General features: G+C 42.1%; 4 protein-coding genes across 7 annotated transcripts; all 4 read left to right on the top strand.

Moving 5' to 3' along the window:
* Positions 1 to 41: 41 nt before the first annotated feature.
* On the top strand, positions 42 to 1,827 carry LOC133416342 (phosphatidylinositol-glycan biosynthesis class W protein-like). Its single transcript, XM_061703191.1, has 2 exons — positions 42 to 113; positions 367 to 1,827. Exon 2 carries the CDS (start codon positions 370 to 372, stop codon positions 1,825 to 1,827), a length of 1,458 nt encoding a protein of 485 aa, XP_061559175.1. The 5' UTR covers positions 42 to 113; positions 367 to 369.
* Positions 1,828 to 2,574: 747 nt separating this feature from the next.
* Positions 2,575 to 5,585, top strand: LOC133416058 (phosphatidylinositol-glycan biosynthesis class W protein-like). Its single transcript, XM_061702690.1, is given in 3 exon segments — positions 2,575 to 2,704; positions 3,824 to 4,792; positions 4,794 to 5,585. Coding segments are annotated over 2 exon segments (1,458 nt in total). The 5' UTR covers positions 2,575 to 2,704; positions 3,824 to 3,826; the 3' UTR covers positions 5,286 to 5,585.
* Positions 5,586 to 6,268: 683 nt separating this feature from the next.
* On the top strand, positions 6,269 to 10,294 carry LOC133416434 (phosphatidylinositol-glycan biosynthesis class W protein-like). Of its 4 annotated transcripts, XM_061703316.1 has the most exons (3): positions 6,370 to 6,991; positions 7,590 to 8,378; positions 8,500 to 8,590. In XM_061703316.1, exons 1-3 carry the CDS (start codon positions 6,947 to 6,949, stop codon positions 8,545 to 8,547), a joined length of 882 nt encoding a protein of 293 aa, XP_061559300.1. In that variant the 5' UTR covers positions 6,370 to 6,946; the 3' UTR covers positions 8,548 to 8,590. The 4 variants fall into 4 exon arrangements, with proteins under 4 accessions (XP_061559297.1, XP_061559300.1, XP_061559296.1 ...); XM_061703313.1 differs by lacking the exon at positions 6,370 to 6,991 and adding an exon at positions 6,269 to 6,359 and having other exon boundaries at positions 7,590 to 10,293; XM_061703312.1 differs by having other exon boundaries at positions 7,590 to 10,294.
* Positions 10,295 to 10,954: 660 nt separating this feature from the next.
* On the top strand, positions 10,955 to 21,340 carry ggnbp2 (gametogenetin binding protein 2). Its single transcript, XM_061703075.1, has 14 exons — positions 10,955 to 11,071; positions 11,767 to 11,889; positions 12,895 to 12,975; positions 13,071 to 13,324; positions 13,544 to 13,642; positions 15,807 to 15,920; positions 15,999 to 16,208; positions 16,292 to 16,460; positions 16,570 to 16,758; positions 19,743 to 19,851; positions 19,947 to 20,060; positions 20,165 to 20,310; positions 20,396 to 20,584; positions 20,660 to 21,340. Exons 2-14 carry the CDS (start codon positions 11,797 to 11,799, stop codon positions 20,813 to 20,815), a joined length of 1,923 nt encoding a protein of 640 aa, XP_061559059.1. The 5' UTR covers positions 10,955 to 11,071; positions 11,767 to 11,796; the 3' UTR covers positions 20,816 to 21,340.
* Positions 21,341 to 21,604: the final 264 nt, after the last annotated feature.

Raw genomic sequence — 21,604 nt, 5'->3', positions numbered from 1 at the left:
CGTATGTGCTTTTTTTCAAGGTAACCACAGGCATCCTGGTTGGATTCAGACCTGCGAGCGAACCTGTCCTGCTCCGAGACTATTTTAAGAGCCTGCATTGTGTCCAAATTGTGGTAAGTACAAGAGGTCATTATAAGGTTATCTACCATCGCAGACTTCATTTCCTCAACACCGCTACCAGGCTTTCCCCCGGAAGAGAACGTTCTCTGATGCAGAATGGACAAAAGATGGCTTTACCTTTTACCTGGATAGTAAATGTAAATGTGTCAAACATGAATATGAAGACTTCAGGTGTAACTTGCATGTGATGAGGTCTTGCTTTTTTCGTTGTTTTCATGTTGCCAATGAATATTTGGATGTTTGCAGGCCATGTCTCAGAAGGAGGCGAAAGAAGCATTTGTCAGTCATCTCAATGGGACGAGTCTACAGGAAGTGGCACTGGGCTCATTTCTCAGCCCACTGTGCATCCTCAAGCGAGCGCTCATGCTGATCCTCTACCGTCAAGCGAAGGGGAATCTCCCGCTGCCATTTCCGCAGATTTCTCACCTGCTCGTTGATTTCTCCGTGCTGGTCCTTCCCCTCGTCCTGTCATGCACCGTCCTGAGCGACCATCTTCTCCAGGTGGTGTTGAGTTTCGCCTTTGTTTTGTTATCTATGCTTTGTCACGTGTACCTCAGTAACCAGCAAACGTCTCTCAGCGCCTTCCTCAACAGGACTGTTCATATCAAACAGGTTCCCTTTGTGACCTTCTTTAGAGCGATGATGAATGTGCAAACAGCTATCGGTATTCTGGCTGTAGACTTTAGAGTCTTTCCAAGGCGATACGCCAAAACAGAAACTTACGGAACAGGCGTTATGGACTTTTGTGTTGGAGGGTTCGTCTTCGCAAATGGTCTGGTGTGCCCAGAAGCACGTGGGAAGAACGTTTACGGCTCCAAGATGAACCACGTCACCGGACAGCTCGGGTCTGCGTGGCCTCTGGTTGTTCTCGGCGCGGCACGACTCGTCCTTGTCAAAACGAGCGACTACCAAGAACATGTGACTGAATACGGCGTCCACTGGAATTTTTTCTTCACGTTGGCCCTCGTCAGGGTTCTGACATCTGTGCTTTTGATTGTTGTACCAGCGAGACACTCGTGGATCTCGGCTCTCGTCACAAGTGTTTTTTATCAGTTTGCTCTGGACACGACAGGCCTCAAGGCTTTCGTCTTGCACAACAATGACCGAGAGAAGGACTTCCTTCATGCTAACAAAGAGGGCATCTTCTCGACTATAGGCTACGTTGCCATCTACATGGCAGGGGTTCAGGTAGGCTGTTACGTGATGCAACCAAGATCACACGTCAGAGACTGGCTCAAAGCGGTTTTTACCCTCTTGACGGGAACTCTCGCACTGTTTGCTGCTGTGTGCGTGTGTCAGACTTTAGTGGAGCCAGCGTCTCGCCGCTTAGCGAATCTACCTTTCTGCCTCTGGAGTGTTGCTCAATCTCTGCTTTTTGTAACATGTTTTGGTTCCGTTGATTTGATTGTGCACTTTTCCGAAACGACAACGGGCTGTCAGTTTGTACCATCATCATGGAATTCATATGCAGGCTCCGACAAAAAGAAAAATGCAATGGAAGGATTGTGCCTTGTTCAAGCCATCAACAAGAATCAGTTGTTATATTTCCTGCTCTCAAATATCTTGACAGGATTAACCAATGCTTTACTCAACACACTTTGTTGCAGTGATTTGTTTTCTGTATGTGTCCTGTTGTCTTACATGTTCACAAACTGCACCATAATATATGTTTTACATCTCTGTGGAATGATAATAAAATGTCGGTAAAGAAATTGGGGTGCAGGCAGTTTTGACTGATGCAAGTGAATTGTTTTGAATACAATGAATGTTGGGGGGAAAGCAAGGTTTTGAATTAAGACAGCAGTACAGGCACTCAATGTTAACACTGCTGCGGTAATATCTATGGCTCATCCAGCAACAAAAGCTATCTTTTACGAAGTGAAGACGCCATTCAAACAGTTAATAGACAAATTGTCTTCTTCGGGAAATATAATAATTACTGCATGCAAATGGCTGCACTGGACTGGTTTATCATCATCATAGGGTCATTAAAATTCTCACAAGATCAATTAATAGCCTCCTCATATTTGCATTCCCAGTCTCATCAAAAGTCCGTGACTGTGCTCAACACATGTTATGATTAATATTATTATTGCTGTAATTATTGTTCCAATTTGACTTACTTGTTTAGCTTCCCATTGGTTCAGTTGTTGTCATTAGCTATTTTAGCTTTTTTGTTTTGGTCATTTCATAACTTTAGCAAAGCTCTGAGGGCACATTGTTATGATAGCGTGTACGGTGATTTTTGTTTCCTTCTCAGTTGGAGCCCGACGTTGCGGAATAAAAGACAAAAACTAATTTGTGTGCAAAGAATCTTTTTTTTTTTTTTTTTTTTTTTGAATCCGTTGTGCTAAGCTATCATTTTGCCGACATTCGCGATGCCAAAGTATTATTGACTCGACACTCGTAGTTTGTCCAAGTGGGGCTGCCGTAGAATTTCCGCCATCGCTCTACTTCCGCGTTTGCTAAATCTGGTTCACGCTTTGAGCATCCTTGATGCTTGGATTCAGACCAAGTGTGGACCAACCTGTACCGACACACAACTACAGTACATATGTGAGTCTGCATTTGGAAAGAAATCGCGGTAAGTGCACCGCTGGAAATAATAATGATGAAATCGTTTCCTGATGACGCAGAGTTGGTAGCTTTGCCGAGGAGCGTTCTCAATAGCAAAAGCGAAAGTACAATACGGACGTGCAAATTAGGGCTGGGTGATCAGGCCTTAATAGAAAAGCTCTCTGAGTTACCATTTGAACTTCGTTTGCACCTTCGCCTGTAGCAAACAGGTATTCAAAACCAATTTGGCCCTTTTCCCCTTATGCACTGTCAACTGGGCTTATAAAACAAGGGAAATAAAGAGTAATTAAATGAGAATACATGACCGCATTTAAGCAAAACTACTTGCCAATAGAACAGGGAAATTGGACTTGGACGATACCGGTTCTTATTTTAAGCTCAACGTACTCACAAGTATTACAATCTCAATATCAAGTTATAATTCATTGTCAAGATTTTTAGGCAAGCCAGTACTTTTTCATGGCACTGTACATATAAATTCTTCTTTCAGATCATATGAAATCAAGTGTTTTCCTCGTGGAAAAACATGTATGTAAAGATGATCCTCAATAAATTAACATTTAAAATGTTCAGCAATTTGACATAAAAAAAAAAAAAAAAGAGCCGTCCAACTGCTTGGATGAGCTGGTCCATATGTCTGTTGCGGACCACCACACCCCCTTTCCAGTTTTCTCGGTAAAAGTGAGGCGAGGTGGCCTCTGCCAAATAGTCGTGTGCATTTCCACTGGGTTCCTCTCTCGTCATACGGAAAACAACGGGGAAATGATTCCGTTCGTGTTGTTTGTTTATTCGAGGGAATGCAAGTCGCATATCTAAAATATACAGTAAGTCGTTGGCATTGGCGGTCATTGATCATTCAACTCGAATTAATTGATCAAAATCGATTCAGCATCCAGCCTCATGTGAAACCCTCAAGGAAAAGTGACAGTAGTGCTATTATGCACAGTGGAAATGTGTGGTACCCAGATAGTGAATGTAAAAGGTTGCAGTAATGTGAACACTTCAGGTGTAACTTGAGTTTTGAGGTTTGTCCAGGGACCGGATAGTTTGTCCCATTACACTCAATGTCAATGCTACAATTGGTTGTTTTGGGTCGTGCTCTCAATGAATATTGTATTGTTTGCAGGCCATGTCTCAGAAGGAGGCGAAAGAAGCATTTGTCAGTCATCTCAATGGGACGAGTCTACAGGAAGTGACAGTGGGCTCATTTCTCAGCCCACTGTGCATCCTCAAGCGAGCGCTCATTTTGATCCTCTACCATCAAGTCATGGGGAGTCTCCCGCTGCCCTTTCCGCAGATTTCTCACCTGCTTCTCGATTTCTTCGTGCTGGTCCTTCCCCTGGTCCTGTCATGCACCGTCCTGAGCGACCTCCTTCTCCAGGTGGTTTTGAGCTTCGCCTTTGTTTTGTTTTGTGGGCTTTGTTACATCTACCTGAAGAGCCGGCAAACCTCTCTCAGCACTTTCCTCAACAGGACTGTTCATTTCAAACAGGTTCCCTTTGTGACCGTCTTTAGAGTGATGGTGAATGTACAAACCGCTATCAGTATTCTGGCTGTAGACTTTAGGGTCTTTCCAAGGCGATACGCCAAAACGGAATCTTATGGAACAGGCGTAATGGACTTCGGTGTTGGAGCGTTCGTCTTCGCAAATGGTCTGGTGTGCCCAGAAGCACGTGGGAAGAAGGTTTACGGCTCCAAGATGAACCACGTCACCGGACAGCTCGTGTCTGCGTGGCCTCTGGTTGTTCTCGGCGCGGCACGACTCGTCTTCGTCAAAATGAGCGACTACCAAGAACATGTGACTGAATACGGCGTCCACTGGAATTTTTTCTTCACGTTGGCCCTCGTGAGGGTTCTGACATCCATCATTTTGGTTGTTGTACCAGCGAGACACTCGTGGATCTCGGCTCTCGTCGTAAGTGGCGTTTATCAATTTGCTCTGGAGACGACAGGCCTCAAGGCTTTCGTCATGCACAACAATGACCGAGAGAAGGACTTGCTGCATGCTAACAAGGAGGGCGTATTCTCTATAGCAGGCTACGTTGCCATCTACATGGCAGGAGTTCAGGTAGGCTGTTACGTGATGCAGCCAAGGTCACACTGTCAGAGACTGGCTCAAAGCAGTTTTGAACCTCCTAATAGTAACTCTCACACTGTTTGCTGCTTTGTGCACGTGCCAGACCTTTGTGGAGCCAGCGTCTCGCCGCTTAGCGAATCTACCTTTCTGCCTCTGGAGTGTTGCTCAATCCCTCTTTTTTCTATCATGCTTTGGTTCAGTTGATTTGATTGTACTCTTTTCCAAAACATCATCAGGCTGTCACTTTGTACCATCGTCATGGAATTCATTTTCAGGCCTCTACAAAAAGAAAGATGAGATGGAAGGATTGTGCCTTGTTCAAGCCATCAACAAGAATCAGTTGTTATTTTTTCTGCTCTCCAATGTCTTGACAGGTTCGACTAACGCGTTAGTCGACACACTTAATTGCAGTGATTTCTTTTCTGTGTGTGTCCTGCTGTCTTACATGTTCACAAACTGCACCATTATATATGTTTTGCTCCTCTGTGGAATTACATTCAAATTTTGGTAAATGAACTGTTTTACTCATGCCAGTAAAGTGTGTTGATTTACAATGTACTTTGGAAAAAATGAATGGCTTTTTCCTGCCGTGGAATCAATCCAGTGCAGCCGACATTTGCGTCATCAGGGAGTCCTGGAACATTTGTTGGATGAATTCAGCTGTTTTCCTCAAAACGACTTAGTTCAAATTACTTTTTTTTTTTCATTTTTCACGCATTTTATACATGCATTTTTGTCTCAATAAAGACGTGGTTAGTTGCTCTATTGTAAATACAATTACAATAAATGAAGAACATTTAAACTTTTTTTATACATTTGAACAATTTGTATTTATTTGATCAAACAATTGGTTCAATAACTATAATTCAATGGGGGAAATGAAGACAATTATAAGAGACAAATCAATTCAGTTGCATTTTGTGCTTGCACTGTTTAATCCCACTTGTTGTTTTGTGTGTTTGTTGTAACCAATTTGATTTTGTGCTGCCATCTTGACCAGGCCATTCTTGGAGAACAGGTTTCAGAATAGGTTAAAGAAAGGCTATTGATTGATTGAACGAAAAAAAATAATACTATTTAAAAGTGAGAATGGATTTGCGTATTTTAATGATATCATTTAGTTACACCTGTTTAAAGAAGTAGTGAAAACTACTTTTTTTTTTGTAAAACCACATGCTGGCCCAGCTGTCCGTTTTATTAAACCATCAAACGGCCCAAGGGCACAAACGTTTGCCCAATCCTCTTCTAAACAGAAAGGGGGACTCAAACAGAAGACACATTTAACACATGGATGCAACGGTAAATACCCCAAAAATGATCATTGACGACCTATTTTGTGCGGCACAATGGCGTCAAGTGATAGCCTGCTGTTACCCCCCAAACATGTAGTTGTCAAAAATCCGAGTCCCCGTAAATGCGACCCGGAACCTGGTGACCCCCCCAAACATGTAGTTGTCAAAAATCCGAGCCCCCGTAAATGCGACCCGGAACCTGGTGAAATGGGGGCAGGCTTGTGAGGTCATCACGCACATAAAACCTGCGGGAAATGATCCATTTGGTCTGATTCGGTACAGATCGACCTGTGGTAAGTGCTGCTAACAAGAGGTAGTTACGTTATATCTAGTTTGGATCCAGTGGTTTATGCTGACTTTGCACGATACTAGGTGTAAAAAGTGAAACTATTTTTTTTCCTCACTGAGAGTAACGGGCCATCAGTCCTAGTTTAGTAGGATCCTGCAAAAGACACGTGCGACTTGGCGTAAACACGCGCACATTGGCTTGTTAGAGGTGAGGAAGAGAGAAGAAAGAGCGAGCCTGGTGCCAGTGGTGTGCTAGATGGATGGAAAGAATAATTCGATGGAGTTGATGAATGAGAAGAGGCAAGCGTGGTGGACCAGGAAGTGGCCATGATTAGTAAGGGGGAAGTTAGAAAGGCACTAAAGAGGAGGAAACATGGAAAGGCAGTCGGTCCTGATGACATTCCTGTGGAGGAATGGAAGCATCTCGGAGAGGTGGCTGTGGAGGGTTTGACCAGCTTGTTCAATAGAATCCTAGCACGTGAGAAGATGCCTGAGGAATGGAGGAAACGTGTGCTGGTGCCCATTTTTTAAGAACAAGGGTGATGTGCAGAGCTGTGGGAACTATCGAGGGATAAAGTGGACGAGCCACACGATGAAGTTGTGGGAAAGAGTCGTGGAGGCTCGACTCAGGGCAGAGGTGAGTATTTGCGAGCAACACTATGGTTTCATGCCTAGAAAGAGGACCGCACATGCATTATTTGCCTTGAGGATGTTGATGGAAAAGTACAGAGAAGGTCAGAAGGAGCTACCTTGTGTCTTTGTCGATCGAGAGAAAGCCTATGACAGAGTAGCCAGAGAGGAACTGCGGTACTGCATGCGGAAGTCTGGAGGTGGCAGAGAAGAATACAGGACATGTATGAAGGCAGCAGAACAGTGGAGAGGTGTGACAAAGGAATTTTAGGTGGAGGTGGGACTGCATCGGGGATCAGCCTCAATTGAATTCAAATATTTTGGTAGGGCCATACGGAGCTTTGATGGACCCATTTCCATTCGTATGTTTTCCTAGATATCTTGAACTGCTCTCAGAACCCAAAGACATTCAGAGCAATATACGCGTCACATAACATCCGCTTCACTTGCAGGCATTTCTCAGCCACCATAATACACAGACAATAGTTTTCCAACTTCAATAGCTGAAGGTGTCCGTTTACTGTATATTCTACACTAATGCTAAGATTTGTATTTTTTTTTTTTTTTGTATAAACAATTCATTCGCAGTGCTTTTTTCTTTTCAGGCCATGTCTCAGAAGGAACTGAAAGAAGCATTTGTCAGTCATCTCAATGGGACCAGTTCACAGGAAGTGATTGTGGGCTCATTTCTCACGCCGCTGTGCATCCTCAACCGATCGCTCATTCTGATCCTCCACCGTCGAGCTACGGGGAATCTCCCTCGGCCCTTCTCGCGGATTTCTCACCTGCTTCTGGATTTCTCCGTGCTGGTCCTTCCCCTGGTCCTGTCATGCACCGTCCTGAGCGACCATCTTCTCCAGGTGGTCTTGAGCGTCACCTTTGTTTTGTCATGTGCGCTTCGTCACATCTACCGTAGAAACCGGCAAACGTCTTTCAACACCTTCTGCAATAGGACTGTTCTATTCAAACAGGTTCCCTTTGTGACCGTCTTTAGAGTGATGGTGAATGTACAAACCGCTATCAGTATTCTGGCTGTAGACTTTAGAGTCTTTCCAAGGAGATACGCCAAAACAGAAACTTATGGAACAGGCGTTATGGACTTCGGTGTTGGAGCGTTCGTCTTCGCAAATGGTCTGGTGTGCCCAGAAGCACGTGGGAAGAAGGTTTACGACTCCAAGATGAAACGCGTCGGCAAGCAGTTGCTGTCTGTGCGGCCCCTGTTTTTTCTCGGTGTAGCGCGACTTGTCTTTGTCAAACTGAGGGGCTACCAAGAACATGTGACTGAATACGGCGTCCACTGGAATTTTTTCTTCACGTTGGCCATTGTCAGAGTGGCGACCAAAATGCTTTTGGTTGTTCTACCAGCAAGACAGTCGTGGATCTCGGCTCTCGTCGTAAGTAGCGTTTATCAATTTGCTCTGGAGACGACAGGCCTCAAGGCTTTCATCATGCACAACAATGACCGAGAGAAGGACTTCCTTCATGCTAACAAAGAGGGCGTTTTCTCTATTATAGGCTACGTCGCCATCTACATGGCAGGAGTCCAGGTTGGATGTTACGTGATGCAGCCAAGATCACATGTCCGAGACTGGCTCAAAGCGGTTTTTACCCTCTTAACGGGAACTCTCGCACTGTTTGCTGCTGTGTGCGTGTGTCAGACTTTAGTGGAGCCAGTGTCTCGCCGCTTAGCGAATCTACCTTTCTGCCTCTGGAGTATTGCGCTGTCTCTGCTTTTTATATCATGTATTGGCTTAGTTGATTTGATTGTACTGTTTTCCAAAATAACAGCAGGCTATCACTTTGTTCCGTCATCATGGAATTCATATTCAGGCACCCCCAAAAATGAAGATAAGACTGAAGCTTCATGTCTCATTCAAGCGATTAACAAGAATCAGATGTTATTTTTCTTGGTTGCAAATATCTTCACAATACTGACCAATTGCTTTGTGGACACTCTTGGTTGTAACAGTTTGTTTTCCGTATGTTTCTTGTTGTTATACATGTTCGGAAATTGCTTTGTAATCCATGTTTTTTACCTCCTTGGAATAACGGTACGATTCTAGAACGTTTCTTAAAATGTCAAGGTTTAATGTGAGAGCTGACTGTCAATTGTAATGACTTAACCCCCGAAGACTATGTGACAACATCTAAATTGCAAAAAATGTGATTTCAAGTTTGTATTGCATCACTGATGGTGTAGTGACACTCCCCTGAATTTGGTGCAGGCAGCAGGGGTCATTCGCCACTTCATGACACTGAGAATGTGAGTGTAAAGGCTTGTCCGAATGTGCCCCATGACGGACTGGCAACCAGGCCAGGGTTGACCCCACCTCTCGCTCAAAGTCAGTAGAAAATGGATGGGTGGGCTTCATTTATTTACTTATTTATTTTAACCCTAACAGTGCATACAAAAACAATGATGTAAAAATGACAGCAAAGTTGGATTTACTGTACACTCATCGCTCAACATTAGGTAGTCACGAAACAGCTGAGCATCTCTCCAGCGATTAGTAACAATTTTGAAACAGCTTTTGCATTATACGAGTAGTCATATAAAGTATGTATGTAGCTAGCAGTGGCGGGAACTAACGAAGTACAAATACTTTGTCAGTAGATTTTGTGATATATGTACTTGACTAAATTATTACATTTGTCTGATTACCTTTACATTTGAAAATAGACGCACTTCATACTCCTCAGTCAAAACAGGCTCGTTGCTTTTTTCAACCTCCACGGGAGACGACATATGATGTAAAAAAATAAGACGTGAATAAAGACAGGCAAAGTCAACCTTGCATGAGATCTTGATTGATTGGGGGAAAAAAAACAAAAAAACAACGACAGCAGCAACACTGAGGAACGTGAACCAGGGCGCATTGCTGAAAACAGATTCAGAGAAGCAAGATATTCCCCGTCCACGGCCTTAGTAATGAGAATTGACTACAAGAATGGTTTGTGGGGAATGCGTTGTCTTGTGGCAGCCTGAAACCACAAGTTTCTGGAATTCAAAGATTCTCCATCTAATTCGAAAGACCAAAACACAACACATAAGGTGTATTTTTTCGTCCATCCATCCATTTTCTGAACCGCTTTTCCTCAGAGTTATCAGCTAAATTGTCATTTGTTGTTAGTTGACCACATTGTTTTGACTGCATAAAACTAAAGCCAGCGCAAGCTAGCTCTTGGGTTAAAAAAAACAAAGTGAAGTAACTTTTTTTTTTTTTTTTTTTCTTTCCTTCTCAGTATAAGCACTGAGAGAAACTATTTTGTGTGCAGAAAATTGTTTTCGCTGTGCCAAGTTATCAAAATGTGTAAGGTATAGCATTGAAAGTAAAAAGAAAACTCATTTTTACTTTTCTACTTTTTCTCAGGTAGAGGAGTGGAATCTTTTTTTTTTTTTTTTTTAAACCGACGTATCTGTATTGCTTAAGTACAGAGTGTGAGTTGCTCTTATTTGGTACCAGACGTGGCAAAACGGTGAATACTTTTGCCATAATATAATCTCTGGTCGGAGAGAGGCGGGCTCACCCTCATGACCACTTCAACTGTCAATCATGGACTCGGTTGATACGTCACCATTCCGATCGACACTGTACTACAAGCACGGGGTTTTGTCCAAATGTCCACACCCACGTACCGTCAACGTCAAATACATCAAATAGTTCTGTAAGGACACATCAAAACACGCCAAATGACATACGTAACGTTACAATTATGAAAGGTATTCCTGCGGTTGTATTAGCCGAATAAATTGACAGGCTTAAATGTCGCGTCACATGCCACTTCGAAATAGTATGCTATGGTATGTTTATTTTCCCTGTTTGACATTTTTGGAGTTTTGATAATACAGTACTAGACAAACGTGACATCAACAGTGATGAAGACATCCTAAAAGTGCCTTCTCGCAGCCATTTTGACTGTTGACGTCAGAGGCTGTGCGAGTCCTGCGACGTTCAAGGGGCGTTGTTTCCACTCGCTTTTCCCGACTGGAAACCGGAAAATCCGACTTCCGAGAGCAACCGGAACGCAGCAGCAATTTACAAGCCAGCCGCGGTTATTTGTGCTGATAAGTAATTGTACAAAGCGGGTGAGTTAGGACTATAATTGTCCTCCGTCTAAAAATATACACTTCGCTAAATGTTTAAAAATAGACGCTGATAGAAGGTTTGCTCTTGTTTACTGTTGAATTTACATTTGCGAGCTTGCTAATGCTAACGGTGTAAGGGCAGTGAAGCTAACAAGTGGGTTGCCAGGTTATCTCGCCTCTACTTGCTACAAACAACAATAACAGCACCAATGATCGTAATACACACTATTTGCATTCACGCACCACATTTCTCGACGTACAGTAACCAAACGGGAGAATTGTTATACGAGTGAGCCAACGACTAGTCCCCGGGTTTCCTGGCCAGCAGATTAACGTTAGCATGACGTTGCCTTGTAAACTCACTCAAGACTTGTCGACACGACATAAAATGCTCGGAATAATAATAATAATAATTAAACAAAAAAACAATACAGACTCAAACAACCAAGAGGTTTTTGGGCCAGCTCCCTCTTGGTTATTAAGCTAACTGCTGCTTAAACTGCTTAACAGTTTAAGCCTAAGTGGTAGTATTGGCAGCATTACAGAATTTGTCAATTTTTTTTAAATGTGTTGTCCGTAAGAAAACAAATATTAGCGGTAACGTAATTGACGCTGCTCACTGTGACCTATAGTGGATTTGCCTTATCCCGAGTAAATGTCCAATGTATTTACTGGATGTCATGTAAAACCTGCAGGTCAGCTGTATTTGACAAAATAAAAACGTCATGGCTCGTCTGGTAGCTGTATGCAGAGAAAATGAAGAGGACTACCCCTTTCTTGCCAGACAGATTCCTCTGTATATTGATGACTCGTTGACGGTAGGTAAACCTGGATATGTCTGAGACTGCCAAAATAATGTTTTGAAGGTAAACTGCTAGATTAGCCATAGGGTGGGGCAAAGTTAAAGGTCTCCAACCATCCATTTTCCAGACTGCTTATTCTCACTAGGGTGGAAGGCAAGAGGCAGATTACACCCTGGACTGGTTGCCAGGGCGCACAAAGAAAAACAAGCATTCACACTCACACCTATGGACAATTTAGAGTCTTCACTTAACCTAAGAAGCATTTTGTTTGTTTTTTTGGAATGAGAGAGGAAGCCGCAGTACCCGGAGAAAATGCATGCAAGCACGGGAAGAACATACAAACTCCACACGGGAAGGCAGGAGCCCAGATTGGAACCCCCAGCCTCAGAACTGAGGCAGATGTGCTAACTACTAGTTTTCCATGCCATAGTTACAGTTAGGGTCATCCCATGTGAAATCAACAGAGAATGTTCCTTTTACCTCTTGCATTTTCTTCAAATGTTAAGGTGTGGTTTGAAATGAGAGGAAAGACTGCAACACAAAATATTTTTGTTACAAACCTCTTAATTTGCGAGAGATCGGCTAATGAACGTTCAGCTAATTTAAGATGCCCATTAACTTTAAACTTCAAACTACATCACTCGGGTGCCGGTTTGGTATCATTTTAAAGCTATTTTGAGATTCGAACTCCAACCCTCAGCGCTGTGAGGCAAACATGCCCGCTTTGTACCAAATCTATTAAACCATTGTGGAATTTTAAATAAATGCTTCTGACTAAATGCTTGTAAAGTGGTAATGTAAGATAAAATGTCACACAGTGCTTTCCTAACATAAACAAAGGACTTCTCAGTGAGATATTTCCATAAAACAGTAATTGGCTCATTTTGGAAGTGAATAAAAATCACAAATATTATTTGCATAATTCTTTACCATTGTTGTGCCTGTAGTTGTAATCAATTCTAAGAAAAGCATTTCAATGGACCGGTTTAGGAGTTATGATACATTTTCTTTTGTTGACAGATGGTGATGGAGTTTTCTGATGGTGTCTTGGATGTTGACAGACATGTAATTAGTAGTTCCCATTGGAAACAGTTCACAGAGGTTGGTACATTAAGGATCTTACCCCCGCCCCGTCCCTTTATCGCATGCATTTCTTGCTTCAATTTGAACAGAAATGATGGCCCCTCTGCCTTTAGGGTCACTCCAAGTTGAAGCAACAGGACTTGACTGTGGCTGTGTCGGTGGTGTCCAGAGAGGTCTGCAGAGCGTTATCCCAGTTGGTGCCATGCGTGGGCTGCAGACGCAGTGTGGAGCGCCTATTCTCCCATTTAGTGGAATCTGGGACCCCGGCCTTGGAGCCGCTCGCATTGAAACCCGCGGGTATGCTGTCTGTCGCGAAGGCTTGTTTAGCAGACGCAAAGAAGCTATACAGACTCTTCTACGTCCAAGGGTAAGAAATATCGCAAGAAATAGTACTTGTTTTCACGCAGTCTTCATCTGAACAACTTCGTTTGTTTCCCTCCTTTTTGAGTAGGAACGTATTGTGTTTTTGTGTCTTTTGACAGTATTGTGACTACACTAGAATATATGTTTTTTTTCTTGTTCAGTGACAGTTGTGCATGTATATAGCTTCTCTATTTGTACATTTCTCTCTCACTATTTTTAACAGGTCGAAGTTGAATGATGTAATTGATGCCATTCCCAAAAGTAAAAAGAGCAACCGATGCCAGTTACACTCCTTGGACACAAACAAACTCAGACCTTTGGGGTAAGGACATTCTCATCCGTGTGTGTGTTTTATTTATTTTTTAATAATCATAATAATTAGTTCGTGTTGCAAACTTGCTGTACGTTTTTATTTATTTATTTTTTTTTTTTTTATTAAACAGAAGTACTTACTTACAAATCGGAAATGGAAACCACATACTTTAAACACGCACATCTATCATCACTTATCGCTGTCCCCTCATTTTTCAATTGACAAAAGACACCACTGAAAGGAGACCATATGGTTTAGTCATTCCCACTGTTTCCCAATCTTTATTGAGCCAAGGCACCCATTTTACACGACAAACTTCACGGCACACCAGCAAACTAAAATGTCACAAAAACTATGAATACCGTAATAAAGATCTCAATTTTACTCAGTGTGAAATCTGGGCCTATTTAATTGAACACAAAGTTGATGTACTCAGAACAAGCCATGACTTCTACAATATTCTGTTGTAGGAAGGGCAACAGGTGGATCCACAAGTTTATTTTACCTTCTATCAACTAATGAAAGACTGCCTGTCACTATATGTCAATGGCATAGATGAACAGATATATATTTGTAAAATAATGTGATTTTTCTGACAAATGAAGTGAAATAGGATCATTTCCCATAGCAACCCTCGTGATGTCTCATGAGACCAGGGCGCCATGGCACCCTGGTTGGGAATCGCTGATTTCAGGGACAGCTTTTAAAGTTTATGCCCCTCAAAAATTGACAATGCGCAGTGTAAAGTTTGTGTTTGCTGTGTGACTTGTGTAACCTGGGAGGAAATTTGATCAACTTGATTCCAGAACATCAAGCTCATTATTGCAACTTTAGCAACTAAATCCAGCAAGTTAGGAGGTCGGAGTTCATTTTTAACACTTCACAAGCTCTTAATCGTAAACTATTGAACAAAAAAAAGTTGTAATAACTTTGCACGTAGGATTCAAGAGCAATTCAATTAGAAGCCAACTATATAGCCTTTTTTTTTTTTTTTAAATCCAAACACAGATGAGCAGACAGTGCAGGTAGTGAACGAGCAACAGAGCAAGAGCGAAAGAGAGAAGAACTTACTGGACTGTCAACCACAATAAATGTTCTGGTAGTAGCAGTATGAGAGTGCAACTCTTATTTCCTGCTTGTCTGAACATTTAACCTGAACCTTACAGCACCTCAGAACCTGCAAATCTGCAGACTTTGATGTGTGAGTCTACACACTGTGACCTGTATTACTTGTCAGGTTTTTTTTTTTTTTTTCCTCCTGGTGTGCGACTTAAGATTATATATTATATTTTTTTTGTTGTTGTTTTTTTTCCAACCCGGACCTTTTTATGATTATCCCTATACAGTGTATGATTTTCATTTGAAATATAATTATCTGAGTAACTACATCTCCTTCCAAGGTAAACAAATTAAACAGGTTTCAGGTTGAAAATGTTGGGTTCATTATTCAAAATTCCAGCAAAGATGTATAGTTTTCACAAATATTCAATACACACCGCCTTCTTCTTTATGTGGGCCATATCCAAATCTTGTTTCCATTAGGTGTATTTTTATCGTATTTGCTCAATTGCCCACTGCACTCTCGTTTGACTGTTTTTTTTTTCAACAAATTGTAACATCCCAAATGCCTTTTGATTGCTGGGTGAGTTTTTACACATCTTGTTAAATTTTGAAATCATTTGAGCAAAAATTGACCTTGAAATGATGTCAAATGTTTGGGAATGTCCTGTATTTCCAATATTTTACAATTACAGTTCGGTAGGAGTCTACACATGAAAGTGTCAAAACAAAACATCATCTTTACTGTAGCGTATTTAATGCTTGTACCCCAATCCCGTCCAGTTGCATACACATTTGACGGATTGATTTGGATGCAGGGTCAGAAGCTTTATCGTCGAGCCAGGTTTCATCGAGGTTGATTGAGATGGTGCATTTAGCTGCATTCTAGGTTTAACATGGACAATCCTATTGAACATGTTCAGAAACTGTGAAATCTCATCAGATGCGTGTGGAATATGATGGGCTTGTGTTATATCTCATCGCTTGGGATGTGGGCAAAATTCTGGATGAACCATCCTTTTAGCCATCAAGATCCAAGCATGTACTCATCCAGGCATCGCTCCGCTCTCTCGGGTCCTCTTAAATAAAAGTGTTGTGTTCACTTCACTTCCAGGGGAAGCTGGATGGATGTGTGGGAGCGGATGTCTCAGGAGTGCAGGGATGAGGTGGTGCTCGTTGATAGTGCCTGTCTTTTAGAGACCTTGGAGACACACTTGCAGAAACACAGGTAATGCTTGATTCACACCCTTCATTTTCAAAATAACACTTTTTTTGTTCTTGAAAGAAAACGAGTGTCGTCTTTAAGGTTTTGCAATGACTGTAAGAATAAAGTCTTGAGGGCATACAATATCCTGGTTGGGGAAGTGGACAGCAGCGAGGAGAAGGACTATTGCGCTGCCTTGTATGAGGGATTGTGCTGCTGCCCTCGTGAGCACCACATCCACGTGTGCTATGAGACGGACTTCATCGCTCATCTCCTTAGCCGGGCAGAGCCCGAGTTTGCAGGAGCCTACGAGTACGTGAACGTTACTTACCTTACAACAGAATGTAATCCGATTCATTTGAGTCATTTTGTGTTGTTCGCTCCTTAATTTATAGGGAGCGACATGCCAAGACTATTGACGTTGCGCAGGAAGAAGTCCTGACATGTTTAGGCATTCATCTCTATGAGCGACTGCATAGGATTTGGCAGAAACTTCGAGCAGAGGAGCAGACATGGCAGATATTGTTCCATGTGGGCATTGATGAATTGCGCAAAAGCTTTGAGGTACTTGCTCTGAAAGCCAAAGACTGGTTGTTGGTGTCACTTGAAGCTGACAAACCTCTCTACGGCATGTGATGACGTTCCTAACAATAGGAATCATTATGTCCCCTAGACGGCAGTGGAGAAGATGCAGGGGATCAGTCGGCTGGAGCAGTTTGTCGAGGAGCTGTCTGAGAAGGAGAGAGCGAAACAGCTCAAGCAGGAGAAAAAAAGGCAAAAGCGGAAAAATCGACGCAGAAACAGGTGTGGCTTTGAGATCTCCGATCGGGAAGCAGAGATCAAGGAAAAGAGTCATGATGAGGTAAGAACCAAGAATAAATTGGCTGGATTTACACGACAGGTCCAAGTACTCAATTCCGGTGTTCATCTTTGTAAAAACATTCCAAATCTGCCACCACCATGCTTTATTGTAGGTATAGTGTTCTTTTGGTGATTTGAGGTTTTTTTTTTTTTGTTTTTTGTTTTTTCTCCCAGGGCCACCGCCACATTACTGTCAGTAACTATTTTTCTTATTTAATGCTCAATACACCTTTTATGACGCATTTCTGGACCATATTGAATTGTATATGCTTTCCCTGTAGTTATCATTTACAATAGCTGTTTTTTAATGCGTTATGTATTGCTGGGATAGGTTCCAGCACACCCGTGACCCTCGCGAGGATAAGCGGTACAATAAATGATGCATTTGGTGTTTTTCATGTGTTGTAGGTATGCTGTTTAGTGTCACTTATAAATAGGACCTTTATTCTGTTGCCTCTTTCAAGTAGCAAGCATATAAACAACCTGAGGCACAGCAGAAATGGCAAGTAGCCTATGGAATGTAAACCGTGACTGCATGGTCGCTACTTGTACAGTGTGCTCTCGTGTCTTGGGCGATGTGGGCCCTTCAGAACGTAATGACAATAGCATCTGTATTCATCCTGTGTAGTATTTCCTAATCATTTTGTTAATGTGATAAATGTCTGACGTTCTATATATGTGACATTTGGCGATATTTGCGGGTAAAATACAAACGCAGTAGCAGTGCCAAGTACTGGTCAGACGTTAGCGCTGATGCTAAATTTAGATTGCAATTGCGTATGATGGATTATAATTACGGGTGTCAAATTATCACATTATTTGCGATTTAATTAATTACCGTAATATTTAGTGCGTTATGTTACTTACTCGCGTTAATCTACTTTTTAATCTATGTACTACAGTTTCCTCTATCCAAGCGAGTTGTTTTGTGAGAGTTGGCTTGTATTTGCGTTGTCCTGCCTCCCTCTGCTGGCTTTTTAGGTAATTATCTTCTACCCTTTTGGATCCCATAAATATATTTTCAATAAGTGAAGATGACACAAGATCTTATTGTGTAGAAATGTGTTTATTATCTGAAAAAAAAATAATAATAATAATTCCAAAGAAACAGTATTATTTTAGGAGTTATTTGCTCCCAACGTTTTATAAAATCAATACTCTCTCTTGGGATCTGATTGGACCCCAATAAGAAAATTGCTGTCCACGAACCAAAAGAGCTAAAAAAGCTGCAACAAAATGACACAATCCAAAGAAATTCCAGAACAGTCGAAGAATAAAGTAACTGACATCTTTCAATCCGGAAAGGGTTACAAAAGCCTTTTGTAAAGCTTTAGGATTCCAGCGAACCATAGGGAGAGCCATTATCCTCGCATGGAGAAATTATGGAACAGTGGTAAACCTTCCCAGGAGGAGCCGGTCTGCAAAGATTACCCCAAGAAAACAGCAATGACTCATCCAGGAGGCCACAAAGGAACTCAGGACAACATCTAAAGAACTGCAGGCCTCGCTACCTCTGTTAAGGTCAACAATAAGGAAGGTAGTGGGCAAAAATGGCATCCATGTCAGAGTTCCAAGGAGAAAACCAATGCTGACCAAAAAGAGCATAAAGGCTCATCTTACTTTTGCAAAACAACATCTGAATGATTCCCAAGACTTCTGGGAGAATATTATATGGATTGACAAGATGAAAGTTAAGCTTTCTGGAAGGGTGGGTGTGTGTCGTTATATCTGGCAAAAATGTAGGACAGCATTTCAGAAAAAGACCATCATACCAACAGTCAAACATCGTGATGGTCTTTGGGCTGCTTAGCTCCTTCAGGACTTGGACAACTTGCTGTGATTGATTCTGCTCTTTCACAGAAAATCCTATTGCGAGAATGTTCAGCAATCAGTTTGTGACCTCAAGCTGACGCGCACTTGGGTTCTGCAGCAGGATAATGCTCCAAAACACACCAACAAGTCAACTTCTGAATGGCTTAAAAAAACAAAATGAAGGATTTGGATTGGCCTAGTCCAAGTCCAGACTTGAGTCCGATTGAAATGCAGTGGCATGACCTTAAAAAGGCCGTTCCGCTCCAAAACCCTCCATTTTTGTTGAATTCAAATAATTCTGCAAGGAAGAAAGATAGAAAACACTTGATTTCAGTCATTGCTGCTGAGGATGGTCCAACGAGTTCTTAGGTTTAGAGAGCCATTACTTTTTCACATAGGGCCAGGTATAAGGTTTGAATAGTTTTTATTTTCCTTAATAAATGAAATCCCCATTTAAAAACCGCATTTAAGTTTACTTGGGTTATATTTGCATTTGTTTGATGATCTTAAAAATTAAAGTGGGTTAAACTATGCAAAAGTATGAGGATTTGAGATTTGGGCTAATACTTTTTCATGGTATCCATCCATCCATCCATTTTCTGAGCCGCTTATCCTCGCAAGGGTCGCGGGCGTGCCGGAGCCTATCCCAGCTGTCATCGGGCAGGAGGCGGGGTACACCCTGAACTGGTCGCCAGCCCATCGCAGGGCACATACAAACAAACAACCATTGGCACTCACGTGCACACCTACGGGCAATTATAGACTCTTCAATCAACCTAACACGCATGTGTTTGGGATGTGGGAGGAAACCGGAGTACCCCGAGAAAACCCATGCAGGCACGGGCAGAACATGCTAACTCCACACAGGCGGGGGCGAGATTTGAACCCTGGTCCTCAGAACTGTGAGGCAGACGCTCTAACCAGTCGGTCACCGTGCCCCCCTTTTTCAAGCTAATGTATCTGATTTGTATCTACATTTGGAAGAGGGCTGATTCTGACCTGAAGATGTCCGACTCAGTTTTTGCCAAAATGAAGATCCGAATTGTGCCTCTTGGGGGGGAAAAAATTAAATTATTCAATTATATCACTTGAACCGTACAGTGTAAGTTCAGCCATAGTTGCACCTTGACATAAAATCATGTCTCATACACTCACACGTTCCCTTTGTTGTAGGGATCGCTCAAGTCTGAGGAGGGTAGTTGTACTGCCTGCAGGAGCCACGATGAGGGGGAGAACATTTCTTCTAATGCTAGCGCCTCCTCCAGTTGTCCAGACAAACGGGGTCAACATCCACACAAGACAACCATCAATTGTCCAAAACTCACATTAACAAGTGAAGGAGGGAAACAAGTTTGTATTTTTCAACTTTTTTTCCAGATTCTACCGGGAGTGATTATGGCTACTCCTCAAGCATCGAGGGCAGTGAGAGTGGATCACGAGAAGGTTCTGACATCGCCTGCTCCGAGGGACTCTGCAATCATGATGAAGCAGGTCAGATATGAGCAGCTTTAAACTGATGCACAACCATGTTGAAATGCAAAAGGGCTGGAACTTACATCCTTTTGGTCATTGTATTTCCAACCGCTTCTCGAAAGGCGAGCCCAATGAACACAACTATGCTGAAGACAAAGAGGAGGAGGCAACAGACAGCTGTGTCGACTGCTGGACACACTCGGAAGAAAAGCCTCAATGCAAGAGTAGAAAGAAGAAAAGAAAGGGAAGCGCTTTACGTAATAATCAGGTAAGTGGGCTCAAATGGATTGCAAAGCTTCATTCACTGCATTAGAGCCAGTCTACCAACTCAAGTATGTCAAATATGTTAACAGGGACACAAAGATGAAAGTCACAGTGTGCCATCGTCTCATGTTTGCCAAACCAAAGATCTAAATTCCTCCTCATGCGGTGAGAAGATGGACAGTTTTGCACAACAGTTACCATGGGCCGTCCATGGAAAGAACCTTCTTAGCCTTAATTCCAAGCCATCAGAGGCCAACATCAGTTTATCGGACCTCCTGGTAGGTGACGATTACTGTCATGTAACTAGACCTTATGTTGTCAAATACCGTACTCAGGTTGTACTCTTCCCGCAGGAGGATTCTGAAGCAATTTCAGATGAAGAGAACTGTCTCACCCAAGATGAAATTCAGGCATTTTTAGAAAGAAATCGGTCGTTCTACAACAACCGTCACAAGTATCGACAGTTACTGAAGGAGAAATTCACCAACTACTGCTGCCTGCGCAAGTAACCGAAAGATGGCATGTGGCAACTGGTTTGCCACCACCAGTGTGAATTAAGTGCACTCATGACATCTCAAGGAAAACCAATGCAGAAGATAGAATTCTCAATAATTTTTTTTTTTTTTTTTTTTGCTGATTCTCTGTTGTTTTTAATGAATGTGTTTCATCTCAAGTTTGCACTTAAGACGACCTCTGCCTCTAATTTCCGAACCCATACCTTGATTCTCATTGACCGAGCCCAGCGACTTGGTGGTGCTTGTACGAGGTTTTTGGATACGAGCACAAGTGGAAACTCAAATCTACCTTTGTGAGCGGTGACATGTGTATTGTGTTACAGGAGGGTTTTGTTGTCTTAAGATATGTTCTCTAAGGCTATACGTCAGCATGGTGATTAAGGTTGCACTCTAAATGTGTACAGCAATTAATTCTAAAGAGATTTTATGATGAATTGAACATCCAGTGAAAATTAGGATTTGGGTGTGACAAAGCGCAGAATGTGAAAATGTACGAAATAAAGTATTTATTAATCTGCATTAATTTGTTGTCCCTTATTTCTTGATAGAAAATGTGTGTGTGTGTGTATATATATATATATATATATATATATATATATTATTTTTTATTTTTTTAATATTTACACTTTTGTTCTTTGGTCCCTAACAATTACAGTAATAGAAATATGATTTGTTGAATTGGTTAATGTCCTAAGGTGAAGAAAATTAGTGTTCCTGAAATGGATTTAGTTTGGTCGTTTATAGATTAACTACACACGCTCAGAAATATTTTGATTTCCCTTT

Source organism: Phycodurus eques, chromosome 17 (genome assembly GCF_024500275.1).
Source record: "Phycodurus eques isolate BA_2022a chromosome 17, UOR_Pequ_1.1, whole genome shotgun sequence".
NCBI classification, from domain to species: domain Eukaryota; kingdom Metazoa; phylum Chordata; class Actinopteri; order Syngnathiformes; family Syngnathidae; genus Phycodurus; species Phycodurus eques.
The sequence above is the reverse complement of the archived record's forward strand: the minus strand, read 5'-3'. Positions and strand labels throughout refer to the sequence as shown.

Coding starts and splice junctions, on each gene's coding strand:
- LOC133416342 (XM_061703191.1), top strand. CDS start 370: ATGTCTCAGAAGGAGGCGAAAGAAGCATTTGTCAGTCATCTCAATGGG.
- LOC133416434 (XM_061703312.1), top strand. CDS start 6,947: ATGAAGTTGTGGGAAAGAGTCGTGGAGGCTCGACTCAGGGCAGAG. Junction 6,992..7,589: donor AGGCTCGACTCAGGGCAGAG/GTGAGTATTTGC, acceptor TTTTCTTTTCAG/GCCATGTCTCAGAAGGAACT.
- ggnbp2 (XM_061703075.1), top strand. CDS start 11,797: ATGGCTCGTCTGGTAGCTGTATGCAGAGAAAATGAAGAGGACTACCCC. Junction 11,890..12,894: donor ATATTGATGACTCGTTGACG/GTAGGTAAACCT, acceptor TTTTGTTGACAG/ATGGTGATGGAGTTTTCTGA. Junction 16,759..19,742: donor AGGAAAAGAGTCATGATGAG/GTAAGAACCAAG, acceptor CCTTTGTTGTAG/GGATCGCTCAAGTCTGAGGA.